This window comes from Globicephala melas, chromosome 6, assembly GCF_963455315.2.
Source record: "Globicephala melas chromosome 6, mGloMel1.2, whole genome shotgun sequence".
Taxonomy (NCBI): domain Eukaryota; kingdom Metazoa; phylum Chordata; class Mammalia; order Artiodactyla; family Delphinidae; genus Globicephala; species Globicephala melas.
In genome coordinates, this window is record NC_083319.1 from 109,402,516 (window position 1) to 109,430,512 (window position 27,997).

General features: G+C 38.6%; 2 protein-coding genes across 14 annotated transcripts in view; one reads left to right on the forward strand and one right to left on the reverse strand.

Annotated features, from left to right (window-relative positions):
* Window positions 1–27,997, reverse strand: part of SAP30 (Sin3A associated protein 30) — a 115,647-nt gene that overhangs the window by 72,993 nt on the left and 14,657 nt on the right. For 7 of the 12 annotated variants that reach the window (XM_070045822.1, XM_070045825.1, XM_070045823.1 and 4 more), the window contains 4 exons: window positions 27,590–27,654; window positions 12,752–12,924; window positions 3,533–3,632; window positions 2,911–3,203 (listed from right to left, as the gene is read on the reverse strand). Coding sequence is in view for 4 of the 12 variants with exons in the window: in XM_070045827.1 (XP_069901928.1) it covers window positions 6,044–6,160 (117 nt within the window). In the remaining 8 variants the exon portion in view is untranslated. Of the gene's footprint in view, window positions 1–2,910; window positions 3,204–3,532; window positions 3,633–3,974; window positions 4,576–5,153; window positions 6,161–12,751; window positions 12,925–27,589; window positions 27,655–27,997 lie in introns of all 12 variants that reach the window. The other 5 variants (XM_070045827.1, XM_070045826.1, XM_070045829.1 and 2 more) reach the window with 5 other exon arrangements.
* Window positions 3–27,939, forward strand: SCRG1 (stimulator of chondrogenesis 1). Of its 2 annotated transcripts, none has more exons than XM_030879224.2 (3): window positions 3–111; window positions 25,170–25,425; window positions 27,772–27,939. In XM_030879224.2, exons 1-3 carry the CDS (start codon window positions 3–5, stop codon window positions 27,824–27,826), a joined length of 420 nt encoding a protein of 139 aa, XP_030735084.1. In that variant the 3' UTR covers window positions 27,827–27,939. The 2 variants fall into 2 exon arrangements, with proteins under 2 accessions (XP_030735084.1, XP_030735088.1); XM_030879228.2 differs by lacking the exon at window positions 3–111 and adding an exon at window positions 7,274–7,485.

Below are 27,997 nucleotides of genomic sequence, written 5' to 3' on the forward strand. Positions count from 1 at the left end.
GGATGTGGCATGCGGTGGGGAGAAGACAACCAACTTTGCAGTGGAGAAACCTGACACACACTGCCACAGCCAGGATCAAGGTCAACATCCACTGTTATGAGTCCGTTCCCAGTAAGTGCCCATGATATAATGTGATGAAGATGGAACTTCACCTCTGTGGCCTTCTTCCCCAAAACACACAACCCAAGTCTAATCACAAGATAAATACTAGACAAATCTCAATTGAGGGACGTTCTACAAAACACCTAACGAGTACTCCTCAAAAGTTGTCAAGGTCATCAAAAACAAGGTAAGTCTAAGAAATGGTCACAGCCCAGAGGACCCTAAGGAGACTTGACAGTAAATGCAATGTGGTGTCCAGAGCAAGGACATTAGGGGAAAAAAACAAGAAAAAATGAATAAGGTATGGGCTTTAGTTAATAACAATTTATCAATGCCAATTCATTAATTGCAACAAATATATCACATGAATGTAAGATGTTAAATAATAGAGATATAGGTATAGGTATATTGAAGTTTCTGTATTGTTAGCAACTATAAATCTAAAACTATTCTGAAATTTTAGTTTATTTTTAAAAATATATTGAGAGTCATATGCTCACAGAAAGTGGGAAATGGAAGGTACCATAAAAACCGTCAGTTAAACCTTTTATTGTACAAGGGAGAAAACTAAGGATTTATAGTACGGTTTTGTAGCCTGCACTTTGAGAAAACAGTGGTGGCTTGCTGCTGAGCTGGTCCTCACTGACACTAAACATCAATCACAGTAGACACTCAATAAATTATTACTGAATGCTGAATAACTCCCAACAACCTACCATCTACCCAAGTATCTTATCCTCTCACTCATTCATTTATTAACTCATTCATTCATTCAACAAATGTTTACTGAGTGTCTGGCACTATCATTTTACTCCTAGAATTATAACCACTTAGAAACTCTATCCAAAGGATGGACATTTTGGCAATTTTCCATATCTGACTTTGTAGGAAACTGTTTAGCTGATTCAAGTTTATAAGCACCCAAGGAAGAATGGTCTCAAGCCAGGTTAATAGAACATAGACTAAGGGGGTACAAGAAGGAAGGCTCTGAGTCCTAGAGGGGATGTGTGGTTCGTTTATACTCAGGTTGTGGGCTGCAGCCTTTTTGAGTCATACTGTTGTTTTAGACTCTCTCATCTCTCATTCCACTCCTTCTACTACTAACTGAGACAATGGGCTAACAGCCTATTGTTGTCTTCTTTCAAGTTTCAGCTCCACTACTTACCAGCTTGGTGATGTTGGCCAAGCTGCCTAATCTTTTGGGGCCTCAGTTCCCCTATCTGAAAAATTACCTCATGAAAGAATGTTGCTTGGGTCAAATAAGCCCACATTTCTAAAATGTTTGGCACACTTGACAATGACATTATTATTACTACTGTCAATACTGTTATTGTTATCATTACCGACCAACCAGAGGCTTGTACCTAGGAAGCTTCGACAGTCACTTGGGGTCTACAAAGAACACACGCTGGCACACTTAATCAATCTTTCCATCTTTCTCGGTTTGATAAGTAGGTTGTTTCCAACAAATCGCAAAATTATCGTTGTGATCTGGGCTATGATGCCATTTACTGTCAGTCCAATGCCTCTTTTAGAATGCCAGGAAACCAAAGGCCTTATTTTCAAGTTCCCTTCCTTCTTGGCCTCTTTTCCTGCCAAAATTTATTTTCATGTTAACATTTATTCTAAATATTCCATGGGCTCCTAAAACTGGACAGTTCTCCTAGATTCAGTTCTCTCTGGAGGTCCATTTTTTCTGACTTTATTTCTATGATATTTAAAGGTCAGGTTCATCACAAGATAAAGACTGTAGTGTCTAAGAAATGTAATTAACTATTTACCAGTAGGTTTAGCTCCAAGCCTCAGGATTTACTGACCTCTTTAAATTTGCTAAAAGTCACCAAACAATTCAAAGAAATTTCTCCGTTCTGCTTTCTTCTCACTCTCCAGAAGGAGTCAGGTTGTTGGCCACTGATTGCATTTGGTATTTAAAAGGCCAAGTCTTGGGACTTCCCTGGCTGTCCAGTGGTTAAGAATACGCTTTCCAATACAGAGGACGCGGGTTCGATCCCTGGTCGGGGAACTAAGATCCCACATGCTGGGGGGCAACTAAGCCCGTGTGCTGCAACTACTGAGCCCGTGCATCACAACTAGGGAACCCAAGTGCCGCAACTACAGAGCCCACGTGCTCTGGAGCCATGTGCCACAACTAGAGAGAAGCCCACGTGCCACAACAAAAGATCCCATGTGCCACAGCTAAGACCCAACATAGCCAATAAATAAATAAATATTTTAAAAAATAAAAATAATAAAAGGCCAAGCCTTATACTAGAAGATCAATACATCTAAAATAAAAACATGGGTTTAGGGATAACTTGTATTGTTAGGGGGTGGAGGAGGTCAAGCTAACAAAAGTTGGTTTTTGGCATTCCACGTCTTACCTAGGGATTATGTAGAGGTTAATATCAGTAGCAGATTCCTGTTGAAATGAGTTATCTGTTCTTTTAAAGTCTCTCAACAGCCACCAAAGAAAAGGAAGGTTAAACCTTTATCTATCTATTAGGTTTTGTTCATAGGTGTCAATGATGCCAATAGAAAAATATTGTCTTGTTATGTCTAAGTGCATTTAAGCAATGGGTGTTCCTTGAGCCATACTTTAAAACATAAAATACTTTAAACGTTGATTGCTATTGTATCAAACTATTTCACTATTAGATTACTATCATTATTGTGAAACAAACTGAATAAAAAGTTAGTATGTTCAAAACAAAAAACAAAACAAAAAAATAAAGATCAGGTTTGTCAGGGTGCTCACGACCTCTACATGCCAATGCTGTGAACAAGTCCCAGGCCCCCAGTGTGACTTACTGTCCGTGTCCAGGTAAAGGAGGCCATGTGTTTGCTCTTCTGATGACAAGTTTCTGAGCAAGAAGATCCCCGCCATGAGCCCCGTTACAGCCACGGCTGCCTGTCTGGCATCCTGCCAGTTCCCAAGTGCATCCTAATTCCAGTACGAGGGCCTCTGGGAAGCAGGTCCCTTCCTACAGCTGCAGCAGCATCTGCTTGACATCGTAGGTGACAGCCCCTTGGTGATTAATAATGCTGTCTCCTCAAGGGCTTCACTGGAGGCTCCTTGGTGGAGTAAGTTTTCCTAAGTGTCACTGCAAAGGCAGAAAGCTAACTAAGTTTGGGTAAGAGGTTACCTTCTTCAACCCAGTTGCAAAAACCATTCTCAGCACAAATGTTCCAGGTTCAGAGGAAATCTTAAGGGAAGCTTTAAATAGTTTTAATCAAAAAGAATATCCTTGTACTGAATTCAAAAATAAGTTAATAAAACAGGTTAACTTCTTCTTTTTAACGGATGGAAGATTTTAAAGACATTCTAAAAGGCGATTTTGTCTGTAGCTCATTATTATTGCAACAAACATACTGTGAATTAGTTTTCCATTAGCGTCATTATTTTGAAACTCCTTTTGTTAAGGATACTCACATAAAACAGGTCCTCCTTCTCTCCTGGGAGGAGGCTGCGAAGGTTGAAACCGCTGCTGCTTCTCTCCACACCCTACCCTCAGCAACTCCAGGATTTAAGCCTGAAGGAAACAGGAGAAAGGGGTCAATTAGGGAACAGAGAAGCAGCAGATTCTAAATCAGGGCACATGCATGAGCTCTCAGGTGGAAATCAGGGGAAGAGTTTATGTGTGTTCTTATTTTTTTCACAAGCTTAAGATGTCCAATGTGTACAATTATTTATACCTAAGACATCTCCTGAGACTTCTGATTGGAAGGATTTTGTTGTTGTTATCATTTGTTTGCTTGTTTTTTAGGAAATACTAATCAGCTCGCTTTTCAAATTTAATGCCCATACTTTTAACATAGCTGCTTAAGTTCTATATCATGAATTGGCTCTGTCATTAATTTGGGGGCTTACCCACCTCACATGAGAAGTTTACTCTGGGAAGCTCCAGAGCTGGTCTCAAAGAGACAGATGGTCTCCAGAGCAACATAAACCAGGGCTCAACAAGAGGTCTCAGTAACAGGCCATCAGGAAAAAACAAAATAAAACAAAATGCCTTAAGTTTCCATATACAAGAAAACAAATACTGGTTTCAGATTTTTAAAAATTTGAGCCCCAAATTAAAAGTCTCAAGGGCGGGACTTCCCTGGTGGTCCAGTGGTTAAGACTCTACGTTCCCAATGCAGGGGGCCTGGGCTCGATCCCTGGTAAGGGAACTAGTTCCACACATGCCACAACTAAAGATCCCAGATGCTGCAACTAAAAGATCCCACATGCCACAACTAAAGATCCCACATGCCGCAATTGAAAGATCCCGCATGCCGCAACTAAGACACAGCACAGTCAAATAAATAAATAAATATTGCAATATTAGGGGAAAAAAAGTCTCAACGGTAACCTCTCTAATTGCAGGCCTTGGTTTGCAACTCAACTGCTTCCCAAATGGGCAACTCTGTGCCATGGACATCAGGTTGAAGAGTTACAGATGTTTCTAGTTTAACAGTGTTCAATAATTCTCCCTAGAAATGATGGGAGTCCAGCCAGTGATAAGTAAATGTTTGAGACATAACAAAGGACTAGAAAGCCCAGATGCAAATGTGGTTTTGAGGGGAAATCTTTCCTGAGTGACTAGGAACATGATCTGGAGGCAATGGACAGTAACACCCTGAAGCAGGCCTGTAAGAAACACAATGCCAGGCCTACTGTATGGATTTGGATATTGCTGACTATAAAAGGGAATCAACTATTTTGAACAACTATGGATTAAATACAAGGAAACAAAATGAGCAATGTAATCAGGGAAATAAAGAAGCATTAGATGAACAGGGAAATAAGAGGAAGACGAAAGTCAGTATGTGTTGGCACTGCACTTCTGGGCTAGGTCAGCACTGGGTAATCGAGATGGACAGCTCTTCAGATGGACTGAGGCCTGAACAGTTTCCACTTTCTTCCTCATACTCACGTATTTCTACACATTTAAGTCATACAAATAAACTAACCATCTCTGTGGCATAAGCTTTCTGTAGTAAGCATCACAGGGAACGTATTTATAAACATGCCAAGGGAATGTGCAGTCAACTGCACACACGTCTCGCACCTGTTTCTTGGATCCCATGCCACTTGCTCCAGCCTCAGTGAAGTGGAGCTTGGAGATTCGAGCTCTCTCAGGCTGCTGACTGAGTCTGGTTTTGCAGGTCTTCACTTGGCTGTGTGCTCCTCCATCCCAGGGTGTGTACACATGGCTTCCCTAGAACAGCTGTCAGCAGGTCGTTCCACTCACCTCCCTTCTGGAAACGCCTTCCTTTGACTTCCATGCCAACCCTCCGAATTCTTCTACCACTCCCATTCTCTGCTCATCCCTTAACGCCAGTGGCCCCTGTGATTCTGACCTCAGCCCAGTTCTCTTCTCGCTCAGAGTCCATTCCCGGCACGTGGGGAAGCGCATGGGCACTAGACTCAGAACCTGCAGGCTGCAGGCTGCGTGTGTGTGATCCTGGGCAGGTTCCCTGACATCTCCGACGTGTCCCCTCTTATAAAGTGGGGCCGATACGCGGACCGACTTCATGGGGTCATAAGGAAGAGTGAATGAGTTCAGACGTGTGAATTGCCTGGCACCCAGAGTACAGGCTCAGCTTCTTTAACTGGGACAGCCATGGCTTCAACTATTATTTAGTTGAATAACTCGATCACTTACTTAGTTGATGGTTAGTTGACTAGCGGATAAACTCTGATTTTCTAGCTCATATTTCTTTTCTGAGCTCCAAGTCCATTTAGCCAACCGCCTACTAAACATCCCCAGTTACACCCAGGGCTCCTTCAAGTAATTCCACGTTCACAGACTAACCACCCTCCTCTCTCCACTCCTGCTCCACCCGAAACTACTCTTCTTTTTTATTCTTTTTCCGAGATGAGTAATGGCATCATCCATCCAAAGGTCCAAACCTTCGAAAGTTAACAGAATCTCCCCTTTTCTCAACTACCCGTACCCTAAACATAAAGATCCAACTGCGGAGACTTCCCTGATGGTCCAGTGGTTAAGACTCTGCGCTTCCAATACAGGGGGAACAGGTTCAATCCCTGGTCGGGGAATGAAGATCCCACGTGCTGCGGGGCACAGACAAAAAGAAAAGAAAAGAAAATCCAACTGGTCACCACATCTTTTCAGTTTTGCTTCCTGACCATCTTCTTTTCTGGGTTACCCTCCTCCCTGCCTCTAGACTCTTCCCTCCCACACCGTCCTCCTTTGACACTGCAGTCAGTGGGTTCATCCTAGAAAGGATGGTTTTCATGATCTTTCCATTGACCTTCAGGATAAATCCACAGTTTTTAGCACAGCATGTGAGGTACTTCATCAACTTGCCTTTCTCTTCCTCTGTTTTATCTCCTCCCACCCCCCCCAGCCCCCATTCCAGCCGCAGGAAACCACTGTAATCCCCGAAGTTATCACCTCTCCTTCACCACCATGCCCTCGTTAATACAACCAGGATTACCCCCTGTTCTCCATCTAGATAATCTTGCTCTGTTATCATCTTTCTAACTCCTGGGACTCTGCTCCAGATGGAATTAAAACAACAACTAAAGGATAGTTAACAGATGCTACAACTCCAGTTCAGTTTGCTCAAAACAGTGAAATTCCTTTCTTGCCTTTATTTCTGAGGCACAGAATAGATTTCTTTCTTGGTCGTTTTATTTTTTGCTTTCCAGTGACGGATAATGACCCTTTGCGTGAGGAGCTGGTGAGATGGGATAGATCTTCTACCAAAATGTCAAAATAAGAGATCTAGATGGTGAGGAAAACTTGGTGAAAACTCACAAAGAAACTGTGAGAGGGGAGGAGGTGCAAAGCCAGCCTTTCCTGAATCACGGTAGCCGTTCTTCCTCCCACCTCCCTCCCTCTCCTCTGCTTTCTCTGTCCTTATCTCTGCGCTCTTTGTCCTTATCTCTCTGTCACACACACACACACACACAGAAACACACACACACACACACACACACACACACACACACACAGAAACACACACACACACACACACACACACACACACACACACACACACACACACACACTTCTCTTAAGGGAAGAAGAGCTCTGTGTTCTCTTTAAATCCCTCAGGTCCTACATTTTATTGCTCTAACAGTCCGCCTCCCTGAGGTTCCTGTCCAGACAAGCTATTTCAAACTTTGGTAGAGAAGCTGTTGGTTCACTCGCCTGGTTTGGAAGCGTCTGCGGGCAGGTCTCGCAGCCCTGTCTCCCGCCCCCCCCTCCTCTCCCCGGTCCTGGCTGGTGGGCGACAAGGCAGACAAAGGTCCGTTTGTAACCTCCTTCCAGCACCTCCTCTCTTCTCCTTTTGCCCAAACTCACCCAGTGAGTTGGAGCATTTCAGAAGATTCCTCTGTCAAGAAGACCAAAGGAAAGGAGAAGAAAAAGGGTATGGACTTTTTTTCCTTAAGAATCGTTTTATGTCATTGATTCTACTGCAAACTACTGCTATAGACTAGAGCAGAAGTGTATTTGTGTCTTGAGTCAGAAGAGAAGGACAGAGAGGCAGAGAGAGTCTCTGAAGAGGTGATGTGTGCACTTTGAGAAAGATGATGCTTTCCCAGGTTAGAGGAAAAGAATCAGATTAAAGGAGAATAGAAAATGTACATTCCTTAACGGGAAAGGCATTTAATTGGGGACTTAAAAGGAGGCAGCTCCCTCACTGCTGCTCCTTGTTAAAGCCCCCGTCTGCCCTGAATCTGGCTCCAGCATTCCACCTCTCAGGACTACGCGAGGGTGATGAAGTACACAAGTTCCTTTTCAATGCAGTAGCTGTTATCTCTGTATTCCTACTTTATGTAAAGTTTAATGGCAATGTCTAAGAAAGTGAATGTTTTCTGCTTTTAAAAATCCTGATTCCTTCTAGAAAAATGGTATCGATGACCTTAATTGCCAAGCAGAAATAGACACAGATGTAGAGGACAAATGTATGGATACCAAGGGGGAAAGGGGTGGGGTGGGAGGAGTTCGGAGATTGGGATTGACACATATATAACTATTGATACAATGTATAAAATAGACAACTGATGGGAATATACTGCATAGCACAGGGAACTCTACTTAATGCACTGTAATGTCCTAAATGGGAGGGAAACCCAAAAAGGAGGGGATATATGTATATGTATGGCTGATTCATTTTGCTGTGCAGTAGAAGCTAATACAACATTGTGAAGCAACTATACTCCAATAAAAATTTTTTAAAATCCTGATTCCTAAAAAGAAACTGGTATAAATGTGTGAGACAAAGAGGGAATTCACGGAATTCATCCTTGGTGTCCCCACCGTGGAACACAACACAGTGTCTGTACTGCTGCAATACAGGGAACTCTTTTTCCCTTTGGGGCTTATAAAAATTCCTCTTTAAAATTCCTTGACTTAGTTACATAGACTGTGTAAAGCTCTCCCAAACGCTGGTCCTTTTATCCAGTGATGATGATTTCTCATGGCTAGGGAAATAGTTAAAATGATGCAAGCCTGCATATTCATATCATTCTCTGAGGTGCTTGAAGGCAGACCACCTTCAGGGAGGACGTGGACTTTGTTTTACCACTGATGAAGGTCTCTTGGGTACTGGGGCTGATCGTGTCTATTTTAAAGATGTTTGGAAGGCTTATCCACCTTCTACTACCACTTCTTTTCCTTTAACCTACACTGTGAGAAGTTTCACTGCAGCCCTCAGTCATTCTAATACAAAACTCTTCTGGTACAGAGAGTGGGAATTTTAAAAATAATAGTTATTTTCATCCACCAGGAAAGATGAATGGAAAAACACCACGACTGGACGGCAGTTTTAATCTCTTCCAACTATAATTTTGATATTTTAAATGTCAAGTTCTGAGCTGGAATTTTCATTTGTTTGTGCAGCCTTTGCTTCCTTCTGGCTGTGTTATGAAAGGAATCTGAAAATGGGCTGCCCTTTCTAACTCATCAACTCTGTTTCATCTCACTGCTCTTAATACCAGTTTCCAGAACTGGCATCAGCTGTCTGCATGAGCACTGCAGCATAAAGGCCTCAACGCTTTCACGACATAGCTGTGTTTTGGCCATTAAATGAGATACTTTTTCTTTTTAAGTCTCCACTTAACTCCAACCATTCAAAAGCCTGCTGGTGCCAAATACCCTCACACAACCAAAATTTGCAATGCCCTACCCATATGACGGTGACAATGATTTGTTGCTTAATTGGAAACATCTTGTTCATAGTTCTGTATCCTCTGCAGTGGTCTTTTAAAAATAATGCCACTATTGGGATATGAATGGTATCTTACAACATTAGTTAATTACATAAAATTGAATCCAAAAAAACCAGTTGGTAACTATCTAAAGATCTCTAGTTATTCCTTCAGATATTCAGTTTTTAGCCTTGTTTTCTGTTGTAATTTGGATGTACTTCAGGAGGAATTTTAAATGCATCTACTTCAACAGAAAGAGGGGAAAAAAACAGAGCAATTTGCTTCGAATTGGTCAAAGTCATTTCACTCTTGTTGGCACTTGAAAAATATATGGTCTTGATGGACTGCCAAGGATGAAGGTCGGTGTCTTTTAATGAAAAAACAAACCAATGTATCATGGTAACATACTGGTTCAGGCATTTCCCCACTTGCCAAATAATAGTTAAAGCTATTTATGTGCACTGAAGTAAAGGAAGAAGAGAAGACTTCAGTTCAGTTCAAACATGTAATTTATAAAGTGTTTAAAAAAAAAAAAAAAGACTACCAGGGAGTTCTTGCCTGGTGTGGAACTTTCCATCCCAGTACGTGACTGAGGTGGACAAGAGACATCATTCTGTACTCTGGCCTGGACACAGCCAGGAAAAGCGCATGGTGTGGCAACATACCCACTTACTTCTCCAGCAATTTACTTGTTCCTTCCTTCAGCAAATGCTTTCTGAATGCTTCCTGTGAGCCCAGCCTGGAAGCAGGCCCCTGAGAGATGCAGGAGGAGAGGAAGGTACCCTGCTTGCCTTCTCGGTGCTGGCATCTCTTCCTCCAGTCCCCGTACATGGGCTGGTCCTGGTCTCCATCCCTCCCCTCTTCTCTTCCCACCCTGCACTCACTACCCTGCGGTCCCACAGCTATAAATACTATCGATAAATATCCCGATGACTCTCGAATTCATACTTCTGGCCCTGACTTCCAGACTCACATTCAACTGCCTACTCAGAATCTTCATTTCATGTCTGATAGGCATCTCAGATTAATTTGTCCAAATTCTTTTTTGTTTGTTTAAATTTGTATTGGAGTATAGTTGCTTTACAATGTTGTGTTAGTTTCTACTGTACAGCAAAATGAATCAGCTATACATATACATATATCCACTCTTTTTTGGATTTCCTTCCCATTTAGATCACCACAGAGTACTGAGTAGAGTTCCCTGTGTATACAGCAGGTTCTCATTAGTTATCTTCTTTATACATATTATCAACGCAAATCAGCCAAGAATGTTAAGGCCAAAAGGAAAAAAGTAAACTATATATGCAGCAATATATATATTTATTTTATTTCGTACCTGTGTGAGATGATATATGTACACTGAACTTATTGTGATAATAACTTCATGATGTATGTAAATCAAATCATTACGCTATATACCTTAAACTTCTACCGTGCCATTTGTCAATTATATCTCAATAAAACTGGAAGGAAAGAAAATTAACTTGTCCAAAAGTTTACCCTTAGATCCCCCCCGCTAGACCGACTCCTTGCAATTCATCCTCAGCTCATGTCAGTAAATGTCAGTACCATTCAGGTCAGAAACCTAAGAGTCATCCTGGATTCTTTCCCTCACCTCATTCTTCAATCAACTTCAACTTCTTTTTCTGACGTACCTCTCCCCCACCAGCACCCCCAAACATAAATGTTAGAGTTTCCCACTGTCCCTGGCCATCTCAAGTTCTCCTTCTTAACACCCTCCCCAATGCACATCAAAAAGAAGCACACAAAATGTTAACAACAGCCCTCTCCATGTTGACACTCCAGTTGAATTTTATTCTATCTGTGCTTTTCTCTATTTTCCATGTTTAAACTATTACTTTTTTTTAGAAAAATTATTGATATTTTTCTAAAAAAATATATCCAACTAGGATTACAGCTCTCATTAGAACCATCCGATGGAAAGAAAGCATAAGACATTAATAGTCATGAAGTGAGCTTAAGAACAAACTACACTTCAATGCAGGAAATATAAGAATGGTAATACGAGGCCAAATTGTCTAAATGCATGACTTTGTCCAAAGGCCACAAGGAATAGACAAAATTAAGATAGATTACCAAAAATAAGAACATGATTACATAGTAAAAAAAACTCTGAAGATCAAAGCTCTAAAAGATAAGAAATATGCCAAAGACCTAAAATAACAGAAAAATTCTATCGCATTAGGGCAAAAAGATTAAGAAGAGCTTACAGCTCCCTTCCCAACTCCTCCCCATACACCCCACCTTCTGATAGAGAGGAATCTGGTGAGAGGGGTTAGAGAAAAGCCAGGTGATGTTTGTTGTTGAATCTTCTGATAAAGGTACACATACACAGAAACATATATATATATATACACACACACACACACACACCCCCATATATATATATATATTTTTTTTTTTTTTGCGGTACGCGGGCCTCTCACTGTTGTGGCCTCTCCCGTTGCGGAGCACAGGCTCCGGACGTGCAGGCTCAGCGGCCATGGCTCACGGGCCCAGCCGCTCCGCGGCATGTGGGATCTTCCCAGACCAGGGCATGAACCCGTGACCCCTGCATCGGCAGGCGGACTCTCAACCACTGCGCCACCAGGGAAGCCCGAAACATATATTTTTAAGTCAGGTATGAGCTAGTAGGCCAGAATAAATGCTAGTTTTGACAAAAAGCAAGCAAACAAAAGAAATTGGGAAGTACATTTTAAAGTCAAACTATTTAGAAAAAATTAAATACAATTAAATTAAAACAGTAGTACCTGATGACATGCAAATTTAAGGATTTGGTAGCTCACTAACCTCTTCCAGGCATAAATAGTTCTCTGCAACTAGATATTGAGTTTAGTAATCTGAGAAACTCCTACTTCCCTGGCTATAAGCATCTAAAGATTAGGATATATTATTTATTCTTTCACTAACATGCCAGGTACTGTTTAGCGTACTTGGATACATATCAGACAAAACCCTGCCTTCCTGGAGCTTACATTCAAGTTTGGGGAGACACAATAAGAATATTTTATAATAATTTAGAGGTTTATAAATGCCATGGAAAACCAGGGCAAGTAAGGCAGACTGAGAATCTGAAAGAGGAGATAGAGTTTTATTTTTTTAATTTAAAAAAATTTTAAATTGAAGTATAGTTAATTTACAATGTTGTGTTAGTTTCTGGTGTACAGCACATATATATTCTTTTTCAGAGTCTTTTCCATTATAGGTTATTATAAGGTATTGAATATAATTTCTTGTGCTATATGGTAAGTCTTTGTTTTTTATCTATTTTATATATTGTAGTATATATCTGTTAATTCCAAACTCCCAATTTGTCCCTCCCCCCGACCTTTCCCCTTTGAAAATCATAAGTTTGCTTTCTGTGTCTGTTTCTGTTTTGTAAATAAGTTCATTTGTATCATTTTTTTAGATTCCACATATAAGTGATATCCTATGATATTTGGCTTTCTCTGTCTGACTTACCTCACTTAGTATGATAATCCCTAGGTCTATCCATGTTGCTGCAAACGGCTTTATTTCATTCTTTTTTATGGCTGAGTAATATTCCATTGTATATCTGTGCCACACCTTCTTTATCCATTCCTCTGTTGATGGACACTTAGGGTGCTCCCATGTCTTGGCTGTTGTGAACAGCGCTGCAGTGAACATAGGGGTGCAGGTAAGTGGAGACAGAATTTTAAATAGGACAGTGGGGTAGGTGTTATTGAGGAGCAAAGGCTTGAAGAAGGTGAGGTAGTTAGATATGCAGATATCTGGAGGAAGAGCTTTCCAAGCAGAGGAAATAACCAGTGCAAAGGCCCTGAGGCAAGAATGCATATGGCATTTTTGAGGAACAGCTGGAACAGCTGGAACAGAAGAGTAGATGATTTCAGAGAGGTGATGGGGAGCCAGATCGCATATGGAGGTCACTGCAATGACTTTAGCTTTGACTCAAAGAAAGTGGAGTTGTTGGAAGAGGATGGGTTTAGTTATTGATATTTTCCTTAATTCCTTTGGTATTCCTGGCACTCTGGACAGTGCCTGGCATAAATGAAACACTAAAAAACATTTGTTAAGTGAAACTAAGTAAAAGCAGCTTGCTCCTGTTCTCCTCTCTCTCATGTGATTGCTGAATAGCTTGATCAGTGACCCGCACATTAGCACTATTCGCTCACTTCCCCACCTTCCCAGCAATGGCTGCTCTTCTCCTGAAAATCCTTGCTGGGTTGATGCTGGTCTGTGCAGAGGAAGTACAAGAAGATTTGGGCCTGAAGATTAGAGAGCGACTCTGGGCTACATTTCAGCAGCCTATTTCATCGAGGACAAAGTTTACAAGCACCATTGTAGAAGTAGGAAGGGCAGCCTAAATGAATGGCTCCTGTGCAACCATACTGGGTCTTATTTGTTGAATTCTGGGACAAATAGCCACTTACCCTATCTAAGAGATGCACATCAGAGGAACCATATTTCAATTTGGGGAAGGGAGAGTAGAAGGGAGAAACATACTTCTGAGAATTTGGCTTGTGTTAAAATCAACAGAGTACCACACAGCTCATTTTCAGAATCTGTAAGATTTGGGTATCTGTCCTTCATATTCCTCCCAAAATAGCTACAAATAGTGAGAGTGATATAGAAAGCTTTACTTCTGCCCAAGATGCAGTAACAGGAACCAGATCTGCCCACTTCCTTGAAACAACAAAAAACAGCCAAAATATATGAAACCATCTTTGTCAAAACACTGGATTTCAAGCAAGGAAGAACACTGATTCTTGGGAGATGGGAAGCAAGTGACGTGAGCCCTACAATTTTCCCCAGTCTACTGCCTTGAGGGAACCCAGATAGAGTCCAGCCAACTCCCTGAGTTGTAGAAATGGGGCTGAGAGTCAGGGAGACCAAGGCAGCTGGAGACCACAGAACAGAGTGCCTGAGAGAGGAGAGATACACAGAGACAGAACCCTGGAGTCTGCAGAGGGCCCCACCCAAGTATTTGGCAGAAAATTGATTAGTGTATGCAAATGAGGGAACTATGGAAGCGGGGAGGGGAGGAGGACTATCTGAAAGGATTAGAGAACAGAGTGCCTGGTACTCAAAAGGCCAGGAATACTCACAGAGAAGGAATGGCCTCAGTAGTGAGGAATAATTAGCCCTAGACTGAGAACAGATCTGGAACCACCTAACAAATCATCAAAGCAAGACTTGCAAGGATCAAACTGCTTCCGACTAACTTAGTTGCATCCCAAAACAAAGCACAAAAATACTTATAAGAATATAAAAATACCCAGCATCCAATAAGGCAAAATTATAAATTTCTGACATCCAATCAAAGATTACCAGGCATACAAAGAAGCAGGAAAACATAACTCATAATTAGAATAATCAATCGAGACCAACCCAGAACTGATACATGTTAGAATTAAAAAGCAACAATAAAACAGATATATTGGGCTTCCCTGGTGACGCAGTGGTTGAGAGTCTGCCTGCCGATGCAGGGGACACGGGTTCGTGCCCCGGTCTGGTAAGATCCCACATGCCGTGGAGCGGCTGGGTCCGTGAGCCATGGCCGCTGAGCCTGCGCGTACAGAGCCTGTGCTCCGCAACGGGAGAGGCCACAACAGTGAGAGGCCCATGTACCGCAAAAAAAAACAAAAACAAAAACAAAAACAGATATATCCTTAAGGTGCTGAAAGAAAAAAACTGCCAACCTATCATACTATAACCTGTTATACTATAACCTTTGTTCAAAAACAAAGGTGAAATAAAGACATTTTCAGACATACAAAAGCTGAAAGAATTCATCACCAGCCAACCTACATGATAAGAATATTAAAGGATATCCTTCAGGTATAGGGAAAATGATATCAAATGGAAATATGAATTTACACAAAGGAACGAAAAGCACTAGAAATAGAAACTGCATGGATAAACGTGTAATATTTTTTCTTGTTATTGAAATCCCTGAAGTTTAAATGACTGTTTAAATGAAATAATATACTTGGGGTTTATAGCATATACATAAAAAATATATAACAATAATAGCATAAAGGATGGGAGGAGAGAAATGTTAATATATTATTGTAAAGTTCTTATACTAATGTAAAGCATCATAATATCGTTTGAAGAAAGATAATGATAAGTAAAAATAGATAATATAAACCCTAAATCAATCATCAAAATAGCACAGTGAAGAATAACAGCTTATCAGCCAACAGAAGAAGTGAAATTATAAAAAAATTTCAGTTAATCCAAAAGAGCACATAAAAAGAGGGAAAAAGAAACAAAGAACAGATGGACCAAATAGAGAACAAATTATGACAGATTTAAATCTAACCATGTCAATAATCACATTAAATGTGAATGGTCTAAACACTCCCCTTAAAAGGCAGAGGTAGTCAGTTTAGATAAAAAAGCAAGACCAAAAAAAAAAAAAAAAAAAAAAGCAAGACCAACCTACAGACTGCCAGTCTATAAGAAACACATTTGAAATACAAAGCCACAAAAAGTAAAAATAAAAGCATGGAAAAATATGTTCAGAGGTCAGAAGGTCCAATATTATTAAGATGCTAATACTCTCCAAATTTATCTATAGATTTAATGCAATCTCAACCAAAGTTCCAGCAGGCTTTTTCTGTAGAAATTGACAAGCCGATAACAAAATTCATAATAGACTGCAAAAAACCTAGAATTGCCAAAACAACTTTGTAAAAGAAGAACAAAGGTTCGAGGATAATTCTACCCAATTCCAAGAATTACAACAAAGCATCAGTAATCAAAACTGTAGTACTGGCATAAAAATAAACAAATAGATCAATGGAAAAGAACAGAGTCCAGAAACAGGCCCACACGTATATTAAAAAGTGATATTTGACAAAGATGCAAAGGCAATTCAGTGGAGAAACAATAGTCTTCTCAACTTATAGTGCTAAAACTATTGGACAACCATAGTTGAAAAAACAACCTAAAAAAGAATTTCAATCCATATGCAGTATATACAAAAAACAAAAAAAATTAATATGGACCACGAAACTAAATGTGAAACATAAAACTACAAAACTTTAGAAGAAAACATAGAAGAAACACTTTGTGACCTTCGGTAAGGCAATAATTTCTTAGCTATGACACCAAAAGCACATTCCATTAAAAAAATTGAGAAATTAGACTTCATTAATTTTAAGAACTTTTGCTTCTTTTAAAATCACTGTCAAGAAAGTGAAAAGGAAAGCCATGCATGAAGAGTAAATGTTTGCAAAACCTATTTATTAGGGCTTGATCTCATTAAAAGACCATGCCCTAATAAATAATATCTCTATTAGATATTATTATATCTAATAAAGAACTTGTGTCCAGAATATATAAAGAGCCCTCACAACTCAAGAACACAAGCCCAATTTTTTAAAATGGGAAAAGATTTGAACAGACAGTTCACCAAAGAAGATACACAGATGAACAAAAGCATATGAAAGGGGCTCAATACCATTAATCATTAAGGAAATACAACATAAAACAACCACGAGACAGCTATTAGAATGGCAAAAAATAAAAAAGACTGACCATACCAAGTGTTGGAGAGGACATGGACAAACTGGACTACTGGTGGAAATTTTAAATAGTACAACCACTTTGGAAAAACAATTTAGCAATTCCTTAAAACGTAAAACATACACCTACCAGCTATTCTACTCCTACGTGAATACTGAGAAAAATCTCCACAAGGTTCTGGCAGGTGGTGGGAAAGGAACCCTCTTGAAATATGTCAGAACATTCTGTTCTTCTTAACAAGGTCTGCCCTTGGGAGAAACTAGTGAACCAGAGCCTAATCAACTGGAGTATTATCAGAGCCCGACTGATCTGGGGTAAAGGAAATACCCAACTCCAGCCCACCTAGCCATCCTGTCCTACCTAAGGGGAGAGGAAAGAACTGAGACACATTTGTGAAGTTCGCAGCCCAGAAGCACAGTCTCACTAAAAGACCAAGCCCTAATTACAGGACCATGGAATGCTTCCTCTCCCTTCATATCTCACCACCACATAACCAAAGGCCTAGTTACAGCCGTTCCTTTTACCTGGTACATAGTATCTGGCTATCAAGAAAAATTTACAAGTCGTATCAAAGACAAATAGATAAAGCAAGCATGAGAACCAGACATGGAAGTGATGTTCGAATTATGAGACAAGGAACTTAAAACAACTGTGATTAAAGATGATGGACTGGAGTGGGGGGGATGCCCAATGCCACTTAAAATGTATACCATTACCAACAAGGTAGAACAAACTTACAAGCATTTTCCTGATACTAGATGGGGATTAGAAAGGGATATCCTATTTAAATGTATGTAGCATGCAAAATATTAAATGTAAATTAATGATACTATACCTATTACAGTAGAATTTTAAAATGCATAAAAACAACCCTGTGATTAATATGTTAAGGGGTCTAATGGATAAAGTGGACAGCATGAAAGAACAGATGGGCAATGCCAGCAGAGAGATGGAAATCCTAAGAAAGAACCAAAAATAAATAGTAGAGATTAAAAAGAACACTGTAACAGAAACGAAGAATGCCTTTGGTGGGCTTATTAGTAGACTGGACAAAGTTGAGGAAAGAATCTCTGAGCTTGAGGACTGGTCAATAGAATCCTTGAAAACTGAAAGTCTAAAAGAACAAACATTGAAAAAAAAGCAGAAACAGAACCTCCAAGGGCTGTGTGACAACTACAGAGGTGTAACACACGCATAACAAGAACACCAGGAGAAGAAAGAGAGGAAGGAACAGAAAAAATATTTGAAACAATAATGACTGATAATTTACTTAAATTAATTTCAGAAACCAAACCACAGACGCAGGAAATTCAGAGAACATCAAGTAGACCGTATGTCAAAAATCTACACATGGGGGCTTCCCTGGTGGTGCAGTGGTTGAGAGTCCACCTGCCAATGCAGGGGACAGGGGTTCGTGCCCTGGTCCGGGAAGATCCCACAGGCCGCGGAGCGGCTGGGTCTGTGAGCCATGGCCGCTGAGCCTGCGCGTCCGGAGCCAGTGCTCCACAACAGGAGAGGCCACAACATTGAGAGGCCTGCATACCACAAAAAAAAAAAAAAAAAAAATCTACACATGGGGACATAATTTTCAAACTACAGAAAAACAAAGATAAAGAAAAGGTCCCTAGAAGATGCCAGAGGTGGAAAAATCACCTTACCTACAGAGGAACAAAGAAAAGAATTACATCCAACTTCTCAGAAACCGTGCAAACAAGAAGAGAGTGGAGTGAAATAAAGTGTTGAAAAAAAAATTACCAACCTAGAATTCTGTACTATGCAAAATTATCCTTCAAAAGTAAAGGAGAAATAAAGACTTTCTCAGACAAACAAAAATTGAGAGAATTCATAGCCAGTAAACCAGCCTTGTGAAAAATGTTAAAAGTTCTTTCAAGAGAAGGAAAATAATATAGGTTAGGAATTTGGATCTACATAAAGTAAAAGCACTGAATTAGAATAAGAGAAGGTAAAATAAACTTTTATTCTTCTTATTCTTAATTGATCTAAGAGGTAGCAGTTTGTTCAAAATAATAGCAACAATGTATTCAACTATCTATGTTATATGTGTATATAGATAAAGATATATATATGTATAGATATATATGCTTATGAATGGCAGCAATGATACAAGGAATGAGAGGAAGGAATTAGAATTATTTTATTATAAGGTACTCACATTACTGTACTGTGAAGTGTTATAATATTATTTGAAAGCAGAGTTTGGTTAGGTATAAATGAATACTGCAAACACTATGGCAACCACTGAAAAAGTAAAAAAGAAAAAGTATAACTAATACGTTAAGAAAGGGGAGAAATGGAATCATAGGAAATGCTCAATTGAAGCCAGAAAAGGAGGCAGAAAAAGAGTGGAAGAGAAAAATAGGAACAATAGCAATAAACAGAAAACAATAATAAGCATAGTAGATCCTAATCTAACTATATCAATGTCAATGTTGAACATCAATGATCTAAATGCACCAATTACAAGACAGAGGTTGTCAGAATGGATCAAAAAGCATGACCCTTACTGCTTCAGTGGAATATAGCAAAACCTTTCTAATATTTTGCTTACTTTAAAATATCTTCAAGTTCATTTCAAAAATCTCTGAAAATAAAACCTAGTATATTATTCTTTGAGAACACGTACACACATAATTTTATTTCTGATTTCAAAAATGATGACATGAATATTAGCTATCAGTAAATCAAATGTAACTTTAATCAATGAAAATGAGTTACCATTAGTATGTTAAAAGGATTTTAGATTTGCTTCATTTTATGAAGGATAGGTAGACCTATCTGAAATCATTATTTCATTTACATAAAATTAAAGATTTAATTAAAAGAATATAACCATAAAAAAAAGCATAACCCAACTATACGTTGTCTCACTTTAAATATAAATACACATATAGATCAAATGTAAATGGATGGAGAAAAATACATCATGCTAACAATAACCAAAAGAAAGCAGGAGGAACTATATTAATTTCATACAGCTCAAACATCAAAGAAAAGTTATCAGGGATAAAGAAGGGTATTACATAATGATAAAGGGGTCAATTCTCCAAGAATACAGAACAATTCTTAACAGATACTTGCCTAACAACAGTGTATCAGGTTACATGAGCTAATAACCAATACAACTGCAAGGAAAAGTAGATGAATCCACTATCATAGTTGGAGGTTTCAACACCCCTCCCTCAGAAATGGAGAGATCCAGCAGGCAGAAAATCAGAAAGGACATAGTTGGACTCAACAACACCACCAATCAACTTGATATAATAGATATCTGTAGATCACTTCACCCAACAACAGTAGAATACACGTCTTTCTCAAGCTCACCTGCAACATTCACCTAGATAGACAACATTCTGAGCCATAAAACACATCTTACCTAATTTAAAAGAAGTCACACAAGGTCTGCTCTGAGACCACAGTGGAATTAAACTAGAAATCAATAACAGAAAGATAACTGGAAAACAGAAGAACATGTGGAGATTAAACACATTTCTAAATAACACATAGGTCAAAGAAGAAATCTTGAGAAATTTTAAAATATTTTGAATTTAATGAAAATGAAAACACAACTTAACCAAATTTGGAGGATGCAGCAAAAGCAGTGCATAGAGGGAAATTTATGAAGGCAATGAATGCATATATTAGAAAAGAAGAGAGATCTAAAATCAATCATCTAAGTTTCTACCTTAGGAAACTAGAAAAAGAGCAAATTAAATTTGCTCCAAAGTAAGCAGAAGAAAAGAAATAGTAAGAATTAGAGCAGAAATCAATAAAATTGAAAACAGGAAATCAACACAGAAAATCAATGAAGCCATAAGATGGTTCTTTGAAAAGATCTATAAAACTAATAAGCCTCTAGCCAGGCTAACTAAGGGAAAAAAAGGAGAGGACACAAAATTACTAATATCTGAAATGAAAGAGGGGACATCACTACAGATCACATGGAAAGTGAAAGGATAATAAAGGAAAAGCCCACAAATTTGATAACCTAGATGAAATGAACCAATTCCTTGAAAGACACAATCTACCAAAATTCACACAGGAAGAAATACATAATGTGAGTAGATCTGTATCTACTAAAGAAATTGAATCAGTAATTAATAACCTCCCGAAACAGAAATCACCAGGCCCAGATGGGTTCCCTGGTGAATTCTATCAAACAGTTAGGAAACAAAGTATATCAAATCTCTACAATCTCTTTCAAAGCATAGAAGCATAGGGAATACTTCCTAACTCATTCTATGAGGCCAGCATTACCCTAATACCCAAACCAGCCAAAGACATCACAAGAAAAGAAAACTACAGACCAATATCTCTCATGAACATAGATGCAAAAATCCTCAACAAATTATTAGCAGACTGAATCCAAACAAGTATAAAAAGAATGATACACCAAAATCAAGTGGGATTTATCCCAGGTATGCAAGGCTGGTTCAACATTTGAAAGTCAATTAATGTAATCCATCACATTGACAGACTAAAAAAGAAAAATCACATGATCATATCAATAGATGCAGGAGAAGCATTTGATAAAATTTAAACTCAAGCATGATAAAAACTCTCAGTAAACTAAAAATAGAGGGGAATGTTCTCAACTTGATAAAGACTGTCTAAAGAAACCTTCAGGTAACATTATACTTAATGGTGGGAAACTTGAAGCTTTCCCGCTAACATCAGGTACAAGGTAAGGATGTTGACTCTCACAACTCCTTTTCAACATCATACTGGAAGTCCTTGCTAATGCAGTAAGGGAAGAAAAGGAAACAAAAAGTATACAGAGTGGGAAGGAAGACATAATACTCTCTTTGTTTGCAGATGACAGGTTGTCTATGTAGAAAATACAAAAGACTCAACAAAAAACTACTGGAACTAAATCATAGCAAAGTTGTAGGGTAGAAGGTTAATATATAAAAGTCAACTGCTTTCCTATCTACTAAAAATGAGTAAGTGGAGTTTCAAATTAAAAACACAGTATCATTTACATTAGCACCTTCCCAAAATGAAATACTTAGGTATAAATCTAACAAAATATATACAACGAGATCTGTATGAGGAAAAACTACAAAACTGTTGAACATAACCAAAGAACTAAATAAGTGGAAAGATATTCCATATTCCATGTTCATGGAGACAGGAAGACTCAATATTGTCAAGATGCCGGTTCTTCTCAACTTAATGTACAGATTCAATACAATCCCAATAAAAATCCCAGAAAGTTATTTTGTGGACATTGATAAACTGATTCTAAAGTTTATATGGAAAGGCAAAAGACCCAGAAGAGCTGACACAATATTGAAAGAAAAGAACAAAGTTGGAGGATTGACACTACCTGACTTTAAGACTAACAATAAAGCTACAGTAATCAACACAGTGTGGTACTGGTGAAAGAATAGACAAATAGGTCAATGGAACAGAATAGAGAGCTCAGAAATAGAATTCTATAAATATAGTTAACTGATCTTTGACAAAAGAGCAAAAGCAATACAATGTGAAAGACAGTCTCTTCAACAAATGGTGCTGGAACAACCAGACATCCACATGGCCCAATATGAATATAAACACAGGCTTTACACCCTTCACAAGAAATTAACTCAAAATGGATCACAGACCTAAAAGTAAAGTACAAAACTCTAAAACTCCTAGAAGATAACATAGGACAAAATCTAGATGATCTTGGGTTTGGTGATGCCTTTTCAGACACAATACCAAAGACATGATATATGAAAAAATAATTAATAAGCTGAACTTCATTAAAATTAAAAACACCTGCTCTTTGAAAGAAAATATTAAGAGAATTAGAAGATAAGCCACAGACTTGGAGAAAATATGTGCAAAAGGCACATCTGCTGAAGGACTGTTATCCAAACTGTACAAAGAACACTTAAAATTCAACAATAAGCGAACAAACAACCTGACTTTAAAAATGGGCCAAAGATTTTAACAGACACTTCACCAAAGAAGATATACAGATGGCAAATAAGCATATGAAAAGATGCTCCACATCATATGTCATCAGGAAATGCAAATTAAAACAATGAGAGACCACTACACACCTAGTAGAATGGCCAAAATCCACAACACTGACAACACCAAAAGCTGGTGAGAATATGGCATAACAGGAACTCTCATTCCTTGCTGGTGGGAATGCAAAATAATCCAGCCACTTTGGAAGACAGTTTGATGGTTTCTTACAAAACTAAACATAATCTTAGCATATAATCCAGCAATCATGCTCCTTTGTATTTATCCACAGAGGTTAAAAACATGTCCACATAAAAACCTGCATGAGGATGTTTACAGCAGCTTTATTCATAATTGGCAAAACTTGGAAGCCACCAAGATGTCCTTCAGTAGGTGAATGGATAAATAAACTGTGGTACATCCAGACAATGGAATATTATCTAGTGCTAAAAAATAAAGATAGCTCTGTCAAGCCATGAAAAGACATGGAGGAACTTTAAAAGCATATTACTAAATGAAAGAAGCCAGTATGAAAAGCTGACATACTGTGTGATTCATCCATAGGACATTATGGAAAAGGTGAAACTATGAAGACAATAAGAAGGACCAGTGGTTGCTGTGGGGCTGGGGGTTGGTGGGGAGAGATGAATAGGCAGAGCGCAGAGGACTTTTAGGGCAGTGAAAATACCATGTGTGATATTTAAATGATGGGTATAAGCCATTACACATTTGTCCAACCCATAGAATGTACAACACAAGGCATGAAACCGAAGGCCAACTATGGACTTGGGGTGATTCGGATGTGTCAATGTAGGGTCATCCTTGGTAAAATGTACCATGTGGTGACGGATGTTGATAACATGGGAGACTGTGCATGTGTGGGGCAGGGGGGTACCTGGGAATCTGCAGCTACCTTTCCATTTTATTGTAAGCCAAACTGCTCTAAAACAACTAAGTTTTTTTTTTTGAACCCACTGTCTTACCTAAAATAACTGACCTTTGAGGTGCATCTAATCACTGAAAACTTCATAGTAAAATTTCCTTTCAACAATATTGTTTTCTTTCATCGAACAATATACATATCTGTCTTCTTCCCTTTTTTTTTTTTTTTGCGGTACGCAGGCCCCTCACTGCTGTGGCCTCTCCCACTGCGGAGCACAGGCTCCAGACGCACAGGCCCAGCGGCCATGGCTCACAGGCCCAGCCGCTCCGCGGCATGTGGGACCTTCCCGGGCCAGGGCACGAACTCGTGTCCCCTGCATTGGCAGGCGGACTCTCAACCACTGCGCCACCAGGGAAGCCCTCTTCCTCCCTTTTTAATACTCCAGAGGTAGGAAAGACACTTCAGCACCTGCCAACAAGATGAAATCTGAATGGCTGTGGAGTCTGATTCTGGTTCCTCCAATTATTTTGCTAGTCTTCCTTTACTACAAGAGCCTCCATTTTCTTCATGTTTAACATGGAAGCCAGAAAAACCTGATTCAATAGATAATGCATATTCTATAGTTGTATGCAGATACGATACTTAAAGTGTTATCTCCTGAAAGAGGAATTAGACTTGCGGTATGACCCCAAGAGTTCAAACTAGAACTGGTGGGTGGAAGCCACAGAAAAATATTTTCCAGTAAGGGAAACGTTAGAACTGTATCAGTGGAATATATGGATTTAGTCAACAATGAGTTTCCCATCACAGTAGGTGTTCAAGAACAGGGTAAATGCCTCTTATGGGGAATTCAAGCCTCTGTTTTCAACTGAGGCTAAAATGTAACCCATGTGGGAGAAGAGTTCACAATTACTAAAAATATGCAACAAAAATGGGTCCCCAAAATAATTCTGAAAGTTTTAAAAACTTAACTATAAATAGCTCTATAGAATATAATCTGTCAATGTCAGGATAACTGGGCTTTTTGTTTCTGTCAGGGTTGGACCCAGATTCTTGGACAATGTTGTTGGATATGCAAGGTCAAGAATCACTGTACACAATGATGTTATTTGTTCCAGAAATTTACTTGAGTTTTATCACCTTAAAAAGCAGTTTTTCTCTACTGAATATACTGAAAAAAATGACTTTGGGTCCTTAAAAACACAGATTCTGGCTCTTCCCACTATCTCCCTTCCCCCTCCCTCACATAACTCTCACTCAATATTTCTTTGTGGAGCTCAGGCATGTCATTTTTAACAAATATTCTAAGTGATTTTTATTGTAGGTGGTCATAAAACTAAACTTGAGAGACATTCAAAGAGAGTAGAAAAAATCAACGCCCACTCTTTCTATTCAAGAGTTTATGAGAATGCTGCAGGACTTTATGTTCAGATGAATTCCATCTTTAAACCAAACAAACAAACATATAAACACTGATACATTTTGTTTTTTCTTCTATCTCAGGGCCAAAAGCCAAAATGAAATTTATAGTACTTGCTGTCACCGTTGGACTAACTTTGCTGCTAGGAGTCCAAGCCATGCCTGCAAATCGCCTCTCTTGCTACAGAAAGATACTGAAAGATCGCAACTGTCACAATCTTCCAGAAGGAGTAGCTGACCTGACAAAGATTGATGTAAACATCCAGGATCACTTCTGGGATGGGAAGGGATGTGAGATGATCTGTTACTGCAACTTCAGTGAATTGCTCTGCTGCCCAAAGTAAGGAAATGCAATCACAAAACATATTGCTGTGAAGTGTATGTACAACAACTCTTTAAGACACCTTCATAATGAGTGTGCTAAAATTAATCACCCTTTTCAGTAAAACCCTGTTCAAATCTCAGCTATTTTTTAGGATCATCACCATATGTACCGAAATGAATGTTTTCATTTAAGAGACCGAGTCTGGCAGATTTTAGTAAAACTAAATGAGATACAGGAAATTAATAACACTCCAATCTATTAAATTCTAATTTTCCTATCTGATTTTTAATCACACACACACAAAAATCTGGTAGCTGAAGTCACCTTCAAGGCTGACATCTTAAACTAATTTGAAAACTAATAGAAGGCTTTAGATAAAAGATCCCAAACAGATCAAGTAACTGGATGGAAAAGTTTGGTAATGGTGAAAGAAAAACTTTCTAGCTCTATGTATGAGTTAACCAGAAATTAACTGAATAGAGACTGTCCACTGACTTGGAAAGTAGATGTATTTTAAGTATAATACAAAGGTAGATAAATATTTATAGCTCTTGATTTTAAAATAATCTTCTCCTGGTTATTGAGGAAGCTCAAATACTATGATCTTGGCTACTTCATATTGAAATCAGCTTTTTCAAATTACTTTCAACATATCATCATATTTTTCATTTTTCTAAGAAATCTGTGAGCTAGAAAGGGCACATATAACCATCTTATCAAAGAAAGGTGTACAGAGGTAAAATGACCACTATCCCACTTAGCTAGCTAATATCAGCACTGAGACTAGAACACAGGTCTTCTGATTTGGCCTGGGTATTTTTTCTACCAAGCCAGTTGGTTCTTAAGTATGGTTCCCAGAACAGCAGCTTCAACATTACCTGAGTTCTTGTTAAAAACGTAGTTCATCCCTGGGCCCCAGACCAAAGCAACTGAATCAGAAACAATGGAGAGAAAGCACAGCAATTACGGCTTAAACCCTCCAAGTGATTGTGATGCAAAATAAAATTTGAGAATCACTTGATTAAACAATGATATCAAGAGCTCAAGTTAACTGATTCCATAAAATGATTTAACTTTTCCTACATAAATGAAACGCCATCTAATATTAAAATATCATGTTTACTTTTTTGTAAGACTTGAAACTAATTTATTGAAATGTACTTACTTTATGATATAATTTTGTGATTATCCATTGTTAATGGATGAGCTAGAAGTATGGATATATGAAAATAATTTCTATCTGAGTTTGGGTTACAGTTTTCCCAGTAGCAACAAATATCTAAGTATATTTCTTTTTTTTTTTTGCCTATAAACACAAATTTTATTTTGCCATTCTACTTTGCCAGTTGCATTGAATATAATTAAATACAGCACTGTATAAGTTTAAGGTGTACAGCACAATGAGTTGATATACATATACAGCTGACCCTTGAACAACACACGTTTGAATTGCATGGGTCCACTTATCCGTAAATTTCTTTCACTAAACATAATACATACCACAGTACTATCCCATCTATGGTTGGTTGAATCCTCGGATGTCGAACCACAGATATGGAGGACTGACTGTAAAGTTATGCATGGATTTTCCACTGCACAGAGGCTCAGAACCCCTTACCGCTGCATTGTTCAAGGGTCAACTGTATTGTGAAATGATTACCATAATAAGTTTAGTTAACACGAATCACCTCATATAGTTACAAATCTTTTTTCCTTGTGATAACCTGTAGGATCTATTCTCTTAGCAACTTTCAAATATATCATACAACAGTGTTAGCTACAGTCATCATGCTGTACATTGCATGCTAAGTATATTTCTAATGAGCCATAATCATAATACTACCTTGCACATATACACAATTTTATATTATACCGTGCATTTTTATTATACATCACCTTATGTGATCTTTCCAACAAGAGTGGATAGAGTTGAGTAGCTCAAAATTTCACCTTTCCCTATAAAACCTAGAAATTTACTTATTGACTTCCCAACCAATTTTTAATCTTCTGTTTCTTAGCTGTAGATTTAAACTTCATGGCCTATCCCCACCCATATCAGAGAAATGAATATTTTGGTATGCTTGTAAGGTTTTGAAATCACCCAATCTTTCCTTTTCTTTATAGACAAACGACAGCATAATGTCCATGGCAGATGGGGGAAAGTAGAAGAATTGATTACCTTCTTGGTCTTTGCTGCTCTTGTGGCAAAAGTCCTCCCACTCACTCTCTTTGTACTTTATTCACCTAAAAAGAATAGCCGTATCTGAAATCCTGGAAATCACCGTCCATTTCTTGCTCAGAAAAGTCTAACATGTATCTTAACTTTCAGCTGGATTTAATTCATGTTCTGCTCTCTTTCAGAGATGTCTTCTTTGGACCAAAGATCTCTTTCGTGATTCCTTGCAACAATCACTGAGAATCATCCTGTATTCCAGACAACACCATTCTTAATTCCCCACAAACCACACTCTAACAGTGTAGCTGTATTTCTGGTTCCTATGCAGTGCAATAAAGCACAGATTCTATAAATTCTTACTTGCCTAAGTAAACTTGTGTTAAATTAGCAGTAATAAAAATTCCATTTAAT

Bases quoted from the DNA above. Each gene is read 5' to 3' on its own strand.
- SCRG1 (XM_030879224.2), top strand. From the start codon at position 3: ATGTGGCATGCGGTGGGGAGAAGACAACCAACTTTGCAGTGGAGAAAC. The intron at 112-25,169 runs GTAAGTGCCCAT...CTTCTATCTCAG, and splicing joins CTGTTATGAGTCCGTTCCCA to GGCCAAAAGCCAAAATGAAA. The intron at 25,426-27,771 runs GTAAGGAAATGC...GCTCTCTTTCAG, and splicing joins GAATTGCTCTGCTGCCCAAA to AGATGTCTTCTTTGGACCAA.